General features: G+C 34.8%; 1 protein-coding gene across 12 annotated transcripts in view; it reads left to right on the top strand.

Moving 5' to 3' along the window:
* The window catches only part of CCSER2 (coiled-coil serine rich protein 2), a 188,410-nt gene that overhangs the window by 141,169 nt on the left and 35,201 nt on the right, over positions 1-12,040 (top strand). For 11 of the 12 annotated variants that reach the window (XM_024253157.3, XM_024253161.3, XM_054521706.2 and 8 more), the window contains 2 exon segments: positions 3,241-3,327; positions 10,415-10,504. In XM_024253157.3, the coding sequence (XP_024108925.1) occupies positions 3,241-3,327; positions 10,415-10,504 (177 nt within the window). 12 annotated transcript variants of the gene reach the window in all.

Raw genomic sequence — 12,040 nt, 5'->3', positions numbered from 1 at the left:
ACATGACCTTTGTTTTAAAAGCTTTCTCCTTTGGCTTTTGTGTCACTTCTCTCTGGAATCCCTCATACCTTTCAACATTTTTTCCTGTAGGTTTCTCCTCTTCTTTAAATGTTAGATTTATATCTTTAGTCCAGTCCTCTTTGAACATCTTACTCTCATAATTTCAAATATGACATATATGGCTAACATGTAAAACTCCTTTATTTCATGCTTGGTAATCCAGTTGCCCACTGGACACACTTCTATTGTATGTCCCACCCATAAGTATCTCTAACACAGACTCTCTCTCTCTCTCTCTCACCCCCCACGTGTGTGTGTGTGTGTGTGTGTGTGTGTGTGTGTATTTGTATGTGAAATGTCTTAAACATTTTATTTATTTAATGAAAAAACTGATAACTGTTGAACTCAGAAACCAATACCCCAACATACAGTGCTTTGACATACTGAACTGAAGAAACCTCAAGATCTCTTCTGGCTCCACCATGTCCCCACCTCCCCGCTACCTCCCACCTGCCTGTGTAACAATGTATTTCAAACTCACATATATTCCTCTTTGGACATACTTGTTGTTCTTCCGTATTTACCATTTCTTTTGTTGGCGCAGCTATTCACCATGTCACTCAAGCTAGAAATACAGTGTCACCCTTGAATGCTCCTCTGTTCTTTTCTCACATGCAGTGAATTGCCAAAAATCTCAAAATTTTGATTTCTTCTCTCCTTTTTCATCTATATTATCACTCTCTTGGGTCAGGCTCCTACTCTTATCTAGATTATTATAATATTTTCATAAGTGCTTAGCTCAGTTTTCTTGCTGTTGTTAAAATTCGTCCTCTAAACACCTGTCAAAGCCATCTCAAATGCAAATCTGTCACTCCCTAGCTAAGGCCATGCGTGATAGTCATGGCTCTCTGTGATCTGGCCCTTACATAGTTTACTAGCCAATTGCTCCTCAACATTCATCAGAACCTATGTGCAACAGCGACACTGCTTATACTTCTCCAGACATGCTATGCTTTCCCTCACTTTTGTATTATATTGTATGACACTTAGAATCCTTTAACTAAAATTACAAGCCTACCACACTCGTCTATCTTCTGAATCTTGTGCTTATCCTTTGGAACTCCACTGTAGTCCCTCATTCCTGATGTGTGATATCACTTCTTTGCCTATCTTTATATATATAAAATCAGTGTTCCCAATGCAAAGAGATGATAAATGTTGGAGATGATGGAAATGCTAATTGCCCTGATCTAATCACTATACATTATATGTATCAAAACATTACTGTGTAAACCATGAATATGTACAATGTTATCTGTTAATTAAAAGTAAAATTAAAACAGTGAAATGGTTTTGGTGGGGAAAAAAAATCCTTAGAGCAGTGCCTGCCATACAGCAAGTGCTATATACATGCTGGCTATTAATGTTCTTAGCACATTATTTGTTGATTTCATTTTTGGGTCCATTTCCTGTGTAACACTGTCCGAACCTACTGGTGACTGCATGAATGATGGCTACATAGTGTTCCATCAAGTTGCTACATTTTATTCCGGTTGTCCTCTTACAGGACAATTGTAAACTTGTTAACTTTCAGATAACACCTTGTTATAGGTTTTCTCTTTCTTAGGATCATTTCTTTCACATAGATTCCTAGGAGTAGGATAACTCAATCAGAGCACAGGTATTTTGATGGCTCTTAAACATACAGATGTATATTTGTCCAAAAAGATTAACTGCTATGTCTGATGGTGTGCCATTTTTTCCTGCAGTCTGGTTAACTACATTGGGTATTTCACCACTAACTTAATATTTATAAAACAATACTTTATTCAACAAGTTAAATACAACATTTTACCAGTTATATGTATATTTGTGAGAACTGGCTACTTGTCTGTTGAGGCTTTAAAAATGATCTTAAATGTTTAGACAGGCTGTTAATATACTTGAGATATAAATCCTCTGTCATATTTGCATAGATTATCAATAGCTTTTAACTAATGTTAATTGTTAAGGTGCCTTAAAATGTTATATAATTAAATATAAATCATTTCTTTTGAATAGCTATATTTGAATAGCTATATTTGCTACATAACTTAGAAATGTGTCCTTCTAAATGTATTCTTAGAAATGTATCTTTCATGATCTGCAATCCATCTTTTTTGTCTTTATGAATTTTTATAATTCCTAAACTTAAAATTCAAGTGGAGATTATCTTTTGTATGTAATAAAGTCTTTTTCAATTATAGTATACAAAATAGCATTTTAAAAATCTTCCACATTGTTTGGGATGCCTATGTGATATGTTCAAGGCTTTGTAAAATGTCTATTTCTGATCTCTTTGTTAAAGAGAATATATGTTTTTGTTCCCGATGTATCTAAAGGGGATGACATTCTTTGCTTAGTTACAACACATCCTAATTATTTGCTTACTTGTTTTTCTCTCTGGAAAGATATTATTCACATCTATATTTGAATTTCCTTGCTTATATTACTTTCTCTTTTGGATAACTGAATAATGAAACACAAACAACATGGGCTAACTATAGGGTAATGATTAACACTTTGGAAATGTAACTGGATTCCTGCTTAACTTGACAGTAGGTTTCCATTTAATAGTATTAGGCATTTCTTATAGATCCAATTGAGAAGGTGTTCTCTCTTTGATTCAGGAGGTACTCCTCAAAAAGTGGCTCATGGTCAAAGAATCTTCCTTGTTACCCTTCAGGCACATTTATCTTTTCTGCTGATTTGTAAACCAGCCATGAAATGCCTCTGTGCCTTTAATTATTCTATTGCCTCTGCTTCTCATGCCCTTTGTTTTCTTTCACAAGCTACTCTTATGTATCCCTTGAAGTCTAGCTGAAGTTGCTTTTTTGTATGTGATTTTTTTTTTTTTTTTTTTTTTTACTCTGTGGCCTATGTCCCAGTTTTCTTATATGTAAAAAAGGATTACAGTACCTACCTCAGGAGTGTGGGTAGAATCAGATGCTTAAATAAGTGCAAGTGCTTAGTTTTTAACATCTAATAAGTTCTCAATGAATGCTAACTGTTGCTGCTACTATTGCTCATTGTCAACATGTCAGACTTCATTACTGGATGAAATCTTAGATTTTTTTTTAATAGAGGATTTCCCCCCTAAATGACCAGATAGTTTGTTCATTACTGTGTCTTCATCATTGATTTCATCCGTCTCATTATGGTATTTTAAATACCTCGTCTAAAAATTTTTTAATATTTCAGAATGAAGATTTATTAAATGAAATAAAACAACTTAAAGAGGAAATAAAGAAAAAAGATGAAAAGATCCAACTATTAGAACTTCAGCTTGTAAGTATTGTAGTATAATGTGTAGAGACTTTTCAAACTGGGTGAAATGTGTTTTTCATAAAACTCTGAGCCAGAAGTAGAGTTTAGCTTTATTTTTGGCTCTCAAAGTTGCACTTTTATATTATTTTTAGATTATATACACTGTAATAAAAGTATGTGACTTAACTTTTAATCTAAATATTAAGTATTTGGTTTGGAAAATTCTTCATTGATTCAGCGACCTCAGTTTTGGGTATTTAAGATTCACCAATTTACATTCATTTTGTTGATACAAGGGTAAATGGCTTTTCTTCAGATATATTTAAAGAAACAAGTACTTGTGAGTTGAGAACAGGGTATTTTCTCTCTCTGTGAGCAGAATTAGCCTGGGTGTTCAGATTTAGGTAGCTGCATCACTATCAGATTGAAGGGTACTCCAAGAAAATGTTTATTTCCTATGGATGCTATTGAATGATCCATCAGAGTCATGTTTGAATCTTCATAATCTAATAATTATGCAATTTCAAATATTAGTCTCATATGAAAACAATATGTATGGTGTCTTGAATTTAATTATTACTTAGTTTGTATATAAAAGACCATGATAAAAAGAAAATAATGGCCTAAAAATCACAGCAGTCAAAAGGAAATCTTTGTTGTGAGTCAAGAGCACATTTTGGTCTAACAAAGCAATTTGGTGAAATATTAATCTCACTGAAAATATAAAGGATATCATATACTGAGCTCTGAGCGACTGGGGTCAGCTCACGGAGATCCATTTCATGAATAAATAGAGCAGATAAATCAAATATTATGATTAAAGGAACAAAGAAAATTCATGAATCTGAATAAAAAGTAGCATAATATTGCAAATTGAGGTCCTGTCACATACAAAATTAAAAAGGAAAATAATAAGGCCTAGTGTTTGTGTTCAAAGCCAAAGACAAGAACCCAATCAACTTTCAGGGAGAAGAAAAAAGACAACAAAGGAAATTATGTAAGCTTCGATTTTTACAAAAATATATTACAGAGCACAAGATATTGTGTCTTGTGCAATTCAGAAAAGAGGTTATGAACCTCATATTTTATATCCAAGCAAGTTTTTATTTATATACAAAGGTAAATTCTGACCTTTAATGTCTTGACAGACCCATACATTTCAGATATTTGAGAGGTAAATTGAAAAATAACTCAAGAATAAGGAGATAAAGATTAAAATGAATGAGCGGTGAAATGGAAACTAAGTGGTATAAACTTCTGAGCCACTAGTTGGAGAAAACTTACTGCCCATTTTGCCTAATGTAAATTACATATCATTCTAATGTTGGGATTTGTTTGCATTTATAAAACCTTAATTTTTCTGAAATTAAAAATTATTTTTAATTTTAAAATTTTAAGTTGCTATTAATTTTGGAAAATATTCAGATTAAATAAGTTTGAGGAAGAACATAAGGAATATGCTGAAGGAAGTTGGAAGTACTGAATTTTTTATCCTCTACAAATGAATATTCTAATTCTTAATTTTTAAAAATATACTTAGATAAATTATAGTAATGTTTATGAAATGCTTTAAAGTAATTAGTAGGTTGGAATAAAGTAACTTGCAAAAGTTAAAAGTTAAAAATAAAGACAAAGTAGAAAAATAAGGAAAACTTAAAAACAGCACAAAACTAAAGTAATAGAAATTAGACCAAATATAACAAATATAATAGTAGTTGCAAATAGTCTTATGTCTTGGAGAGACTTTCCTTGAGGATCTAAAGCAAAATCCAGTAACTTGCTTTGTATAAAAAAAAATTAGCTAAAGGAAAATGGCACAATAAGGCTGAACATAAAAGATTGGGGGAGGCTGGGCATGGTAGCTCACTCCTGTAATCCCAGCACTTTGGGAGGCCTAGGTGGGTGGATTGCTTGAGGTCAGGAGTTCGAGAGCAGCCTGGCCAACATGGTGAAACCCTGTCTCTACTAAAAATACAAAAAAATTAGGTGGTTGTGGTGGTTCACACCTGTAGTCCCCAGCTACTCGAGATGCTGAGGCAGAACAATCTCTTGAACCCAGGAGGCAGAGGTTGCAGTGAGCCAAGATCATGCCACTGCACTTCAGCCTGGGTGAGAGAGTGAGACTCTGTCTTAAAAAATAAAATAGAAGATTGGGGGAGACAGAATAAAATTATTCCCATCAAAAATATTAGGATTGCAATAGTAAAATTAGAAAAGTAAATTTAAGACAAAGATTTATGAAAAAGGTCACTTTATATGGACATATGATAAATAATGAAAGATGAATCTTTTTATGCTGTGAAGTTTTGATATTGTTTCTTTTAACCTCAGACTGTATCTTTAAAAAAATAAGAACAGATCTCTTCATAGCTCAAATTATATTATTATCTCTAAGAAATTAATAGTAATTCCTTAACATCTTCTAATATCTAGTCCATACTAAGATTTTCTCAGTTGTTCCAAAAACATCCTGTACCTTGATGTCCCTAAACTAAAAGTCAGTCTAGGGCTACGCGCAACTGGTTATATCCCTTACGTCTCTTTTAATTTAGAACTATTCTTTTTTTTTCTTTTTGTATTGATTTGTTGAAGAGACTGCACCAGTTGTCCTGAATAATATCTCACCTTGAAAATAATTTTTAGAAAGATTTAAGAAATATTGAAGAGCATCCTAAAGAAAGAAAAGTGAAAGCATTAATCTTTATCAGTAGGTACCTTGAAATTCTCTGTACTCGATATATTAAACCTAGTAATCATATTTGTCATAAAAGAGCCTGCCACCTGTTTTTCTAGGTGGTGTGCCTAGTTTTCCTATGGATTGCTTGGGAAGCTGTGGTGTATTCAGCTATAAATTCCCTCTGTAAACACATTAGAATCTCATTAGCGTGTTTACAAATTGCAGAGGAGCTGTGGCCCCGTACCAGGAGAACTTCGTGATATTTTCTTTACGGTTCATGTAAAGACTAATGTTAGTGTGGTTTTCTCAACATAAATTTAGAGGGTTAGAAAAGATTCACTGCTTCTCATTGCAAGCAATGATCTCTGTAAAGTGAATGCCTTAGTTTTAGGTGGCCAAGTATCCCTTTTATAGTAGAAAATTAGAAATCACTCGAAGATTTTAACAGTATAAAGTTTAGTTATAGAACTCGAGAAAGTCACTTGTTCAAACCAAGAGAGTTTTAACAGATACAAACCATTTGAAAACAAAGATAAGTAACAGTATTTTTCACATTATCAAATTAAAATCACCTATTTAAATTTTTTTTACATCTCTATTCTTCTTAATATAGGAAAAAAATCAGAAGAATCATAGACTAGGAATTAAAGGACTTGTTTCTAATTTAATTAGCTAAATGGCACTGACAGTTTCTATCATCTCTCTCTAGTGCTTTCTTTATCCAAAATGTGCAGGTTTTTCTAGGTGATTTCCAATTTCCCTTTGAGTTACAGCCTTCTATGCCTTTTTATCTTTTTAAAAAATATACATTCAATTCCAACCTATGTTTGCATGCAAACCTTCATAAAAACACGTTGACAGTATAAAGTGTTGAATTCAAAATATGCTGATTCAAAATCAGATTGCAGCGCTCTGAGAATTAACTGAAAGGCATAGAAGTTTATTCAAACCTTATTAAAAAATGCTAAGAATGCCTGTTTATCTTTACTACAATACCATAGTTAAGTAATAGTTCAGATACATTTCTCATTGACTCTTCAGAATAATCTTGGGAAATTGCTAGTTTAGAATTTCCTTTATGGAGACACATAGACAGTGGAACTCAGGTTAAGTGGGCTAGCAGTATAGTATATTTGAAAAACCAAGACAGACCTGAGTTCAGATCCTGACTTTGAAACTTAATAGCCATGTTCTCTGAAGGGAGTTCTATAATCTCTCCTAAGCCCCTTCTGTTAGAGGATAATAAAAGTACTGGGCCGGGCACGGTGGCTCATACCTATAATCCCAGCACTTTGGGAGGCTGAGGCAGGCAGATCACCTGAGGTCAGGAGTTCCAGACCAGCCTGGCCAACATGGTGAAACCCTGTCTCTGCTAAAAATACAAAAATTAGCTGGGCATGGTGGCACATGCCTGTAGTCCCAGCTACTCGGGAGGCTGAGACAGGAGAATCACTTGAACCCGTGAGGCCGAGGTTGCAGTGAGCCAAGATCGCATGCCACTGCACTCCAGCCTGGGCAACAGAGCAAGACTCCATCTCAAAAAAAAAAAAAAAAAAAGTAGTACTGACCATATAGGGTTATGATAGTTATGTTGTGATAGAACTACATATGTAAACTACTTAATGCCTGGTCCATGGATACATGATGAATAGCAACTCTTATATAAGCCCTAAATCACCCAGTGTAAATCAGTGCATATCTTATGATGTTTTAAGTTCCAAGTAAAAGTCCCTAACTAAAAGTGATTTTAAAAATAAAAACAGTTGTAAACTCAACAAGAAATTATATAGGTCCCATCCATTTCAGTGGTTTCTTGTTGGTCATTTGGCTGATTGATTAGGTTCCAGATCGGCTTTTTTGGAATCCTGTTGGCTGTCCATTCATGGTCACAAGGTGTCTGTTGCTCTGTGTGTCACATTCTCACACAGTAATACCCAAGGATAGGTTAAGGGCCTATTATCTCCAGTGTCTGTTTTTAAAATCAACAAACCCTTTCTCAGATACCCTAGACTTTCCTGTTTGATTGGCTAGATTTTAGTTACTTGTCCCTTCCTAAGCATAGAGGAATGGGATTAATCACATTGGTTCAGACTAATTAAGTTCTATCTCCTTGGGGTAAAAGATTAGGACACATTTCCCCAAATGTGGGACCAAATAGAAGGTGAGCATCTGTACAGTCTGTCAGCAATAAAGAAGGCAGATGGTGAGAAAATGATTTGGTTAGTCATTTTATATATGTTGACATGTCCCTAGAAACTAGATTTTCCAAATTTTGGAAAACTCATATATTTGCCAAATATTATTTTTCATGTGTTAGCGTATAGACCACAGAAAATAAATCATAGTCCGCTACTTAGGATTTTTTGATTATATGATGGTACAAAAGTGATACTCATTCAGTAAGCTCCTCAACTTATGACGGAATTATGTCCTGATAAACCCATCATAGGTTGAAAATAATCCCAAATCAAAAGTGTGTTTTTAGCAATATTATGAGTTTATCCAGGTGTGACCCCATTATAAATCAAAGAGCACCTGAATTTCTGGAATTGCAATAGGATGGAATAAGTAAAGTGTTTTCATTATGATAGTGTTTTTAAATTATCTTTTCTGTTCCTCATATACCCATCATATATGTTAAAAGTTGATCCTATTACAGTGAATTCCAAGAGACTCTAAATACTTGATTATATATTGAATTTGGGGGGTTATTTTGGAGTTAGAGTCTCACTCTGTCACCCAGGATGGAGTGCGGTGGTGCAATCTCAGCACACTGTGGCCTCAACCTCCCGAGCTCAGGTGATCCTCTCACTCAACCTCCCAGGTAGCTGGGACTACAGGCACATGCTTACCATGCCTGGCTGTTTTTGTTGTGTGTTTTTTGTAGATACAGGGTTTTGCCTTATTGCCCAGGCTGGTCTGGAACCCCTGGGCCCAAGCAGTCCGCCAGCCACAGCCTCCCAAAGTACTGGGAGTACAGGTGTGAGCTACTGCACCCAGCCTATATTGAATTTTGTTTCAGTGACTGTCTCATTTCTTATGAATGGGAAATATGTCTCTATGATAGACATTTTTGTTTTTAGATTTTATTTTGTATAAGGAAATTGGAATGATCTGATTGCAGTTAAGAAAAATTTGAATATGGGTAAATATTATTAAAGTAGAAATGTATCATTTTAACCTGATGGAATAATCAAGAATTTTTTAGTTTCCTGTGAGAAAGTATGTCTACCTCCAGTGAGGTTGTTTAACAAATAATGTGGTTATTTTCTAGCTTTTCACTAAGGGTGAATTCTCTCTCTCTCTCTCTCTTTTTTTTTTTTTTAAACGGTGTCTCCCTCTGTCACCCAGGCTGGAGTGCAGTGGTGCAATCTGTGCTCACTGCAAGCTCCGCTTCCGGGTTCATGCCATTCTCCTGCCTCAGCCTCCCGAGTAGCTGGGACTACAGGCGCCCGCCACCACATCCGGCAAATTGTTTGTATTTTTAGTAGAGACGAGGTTTCACTGTGTTAGCCAGGATGGTCTGAATCTCCTGACCTCGTGATCCGCCCGCCTCGGTCTCCCAAAGTTCTGGGATTACAGGCGTGAGCCACCGCGCCTGGCCAGGAGAATTCTCTTTATCAATATTTTCATGATCTTTTTTGAAAGTGATGATTATTTGGGAAAGTTACTTTGTGTTATATAAATAAGTGTGCTTTGAGTGGAATCATGTGGAGAAATCATTTGTGAACAGAAATGGTCAGATGGATCTTGTCAAAGGGCTGACACTCTTCAACATATTTCAGTCCATTAAAGTCAATACATCATGAAAGAGGCTTCATCACACTGCACATGAGAACAGACATCCTGACAAGTGGACTGGTGGTATTCAATGTCCAGCAGAGTCCCATAAAAAATGCATTTAAGAAACTGAGCTTTAGTGACTGTAGTACCATGACAGTTTAGGGAAATACTGTAAATTCTGCAGTTGTATTCTTTATATACTGAATATCCCTATATATTCTACATCCATGTACTTAACTCTTTATATTGATATACATAAAATCATATATTGTATGTTTTATGGACAATATAAGAGATTGCCAAGGGTAATTTAGATTATTCAAAATTCTAACCTTACAGGCTGACTCTGAAACCCACTCCCTGAATAAGATGAGACACCACTGAATAGACGTTAATGTTGGCTGTGATAACATTTTTTCTCCAAAAAAGTAGCCAGAACTATTTTGCCAGTGTGACTTTTTTGTTGATTTGGTTACATACCCCCTAAAAGAGCCCTGATTACCTCCTGTCATGGCTGTTAATTTTTTTGTAGGTAATTTAGTTTTGCTTGTCTCTTAGGTGTTTATGTGTTTTCCTAAAGCTTCTCTGGTGTGTCTTGGTGTGTATATGCAGAATTAAACCAATGTAAAAATTTGTGTTTTTGTTTAGGCAACTCAGCATATCTGCCACCAAAAATGTAAAGAGGAAAAATGCACTTATGCTGATAAATATACCCAAACACCCTGGAGACGAATTCCTGTAAGTAACATTTGCTCTTAGCCTCCTCTCCATCATTTGCTATTTTGATGTTTTATTTCATTCTTTTTACAGCAATCTCTAATAATTTTGAATCTGTCATGGCTGTTAATTTTTTTTTGTAGGTAATTTATTTTTGCTTTTCTCTTAGGTGTTTATGTGTTTTCCTAAAGCTTCTGTTGTGTGTCTTATGTAAGTGAATGTGCATTTAATAGCTTTTTCATTCTGCACGCTATAGTTCATTTTATTTGCGTGTCTACTCTCCTCTTATTGCATGTATTTATGAGAGTAGTTCCACATGCCTTAAAGGAAATAGCAGTCCTGTATGCAGTCATCCCACTTCAGCAGCATATGACACTTTGAAAATGTATGATGTAGCATATTCCTTTTTTGTTAAAACTTTTCAAATATGTTTATTATACTTACTCAAATGTTGAGGGTGTTAGGAAATATCAACGCATGAAGATACAGACAATAAAAGTTATGTTTTAGGCAGAACTAGGGAATGGTTTATTTTAAATAGGAAGTAACTATGTATTCCATGCTTATTTGTTTTTTAAAAATGTTGTATCTCAAAACATGTTTAGTGCTAAAAATACTCTATCATTTAATCTGAGTTCTTCAGAACTTAGTTCAGGATGTGTGTGAGCCAGAGAATTATCATATGGATATTAGTCATTCTCCTATTGTTTGGGGCCAGGTAGTAGACATTTCTTGTTTAGAGATTGCCTAATAAGTCAGCCTTGACTCTTTTGCCTTATATTTAGGAGTGGAATCCTAGTAACACAAAGGAACAGAGAAATATAATGGCTAATATAATCAGCAATTCAGTTTATAAAGCTTAGCCATAAGCCTTTAAAGTTTATACAAGAGTTTTGTTTCTTTTCATCTAACAAGTATTTTTTTTGTGCTCTGTATAAGATACAATGGTAGGAATTAATTTATTCAACAAAAGTTTGATGATCCTCTTTCATCCCAGGTATTTGGCTTTCAAACTAGAAGTGGGGAATTAGGGAAGGAAATACAGACAAATAAGGATTCCTCTGTTTATAAGTACTTCTTAAGAAATTGGGAATGCATTGATGTAGTTAAAGTGCTGAGTAAGTCTATAAGGTTCAAAGGATGTGGGAAAGTCTAGTTGAAAGAATCAAGGAGCTTGGTGAAGAAAATGAAGGTTGTGTTTGAATCGTAGAAAGCAAAATATACCGACAGAAAAAGATGATGTAATATTATTTAATGTCAAAGGTGGTGGAAGCTCATCTGTTTGCAGACAGTTGTTTAATAGAAGACCATGCCCCTTGCTTCTAGATGGAAGTTTGGGCTTTCCAGGTGTCTCTATTTACCCTATAGGGATGTTATGCCTTATAATTGTGCTACTAAGAAGACTGGTGATTCCATTAAGCTTGATAAGTTCCATTTTGCCATCCTCATGGAAGTCTTTATACCACCTCTGGCTCCTTCAACCTCACTGTTCTGGAAACTGGATGTTAGTCTTCCTCCTCATCAGACAAAAGTAACTATAAAAAAAGGTAACTATAA

Source organism: Pongo abelii, chromosome 8, assembly GCF_028885655.2.
Source record: "Pongo abelii isolate AG06213 chromosome 8, NHGRI_mPonAbe1-v2.0_pri, whole genome shotgun sequence".
Lineage (NCBI taxonomy): Eukaryota > Metazoa > Chordata > Mammalia > Primates > Hominidae > Pongo > Pongo abelii.
The sequence above is the reverse complement of the archived record's forward strand: the minus strand, read 5'-3'. Positions and strand labels throughout refer to the sequence as shown.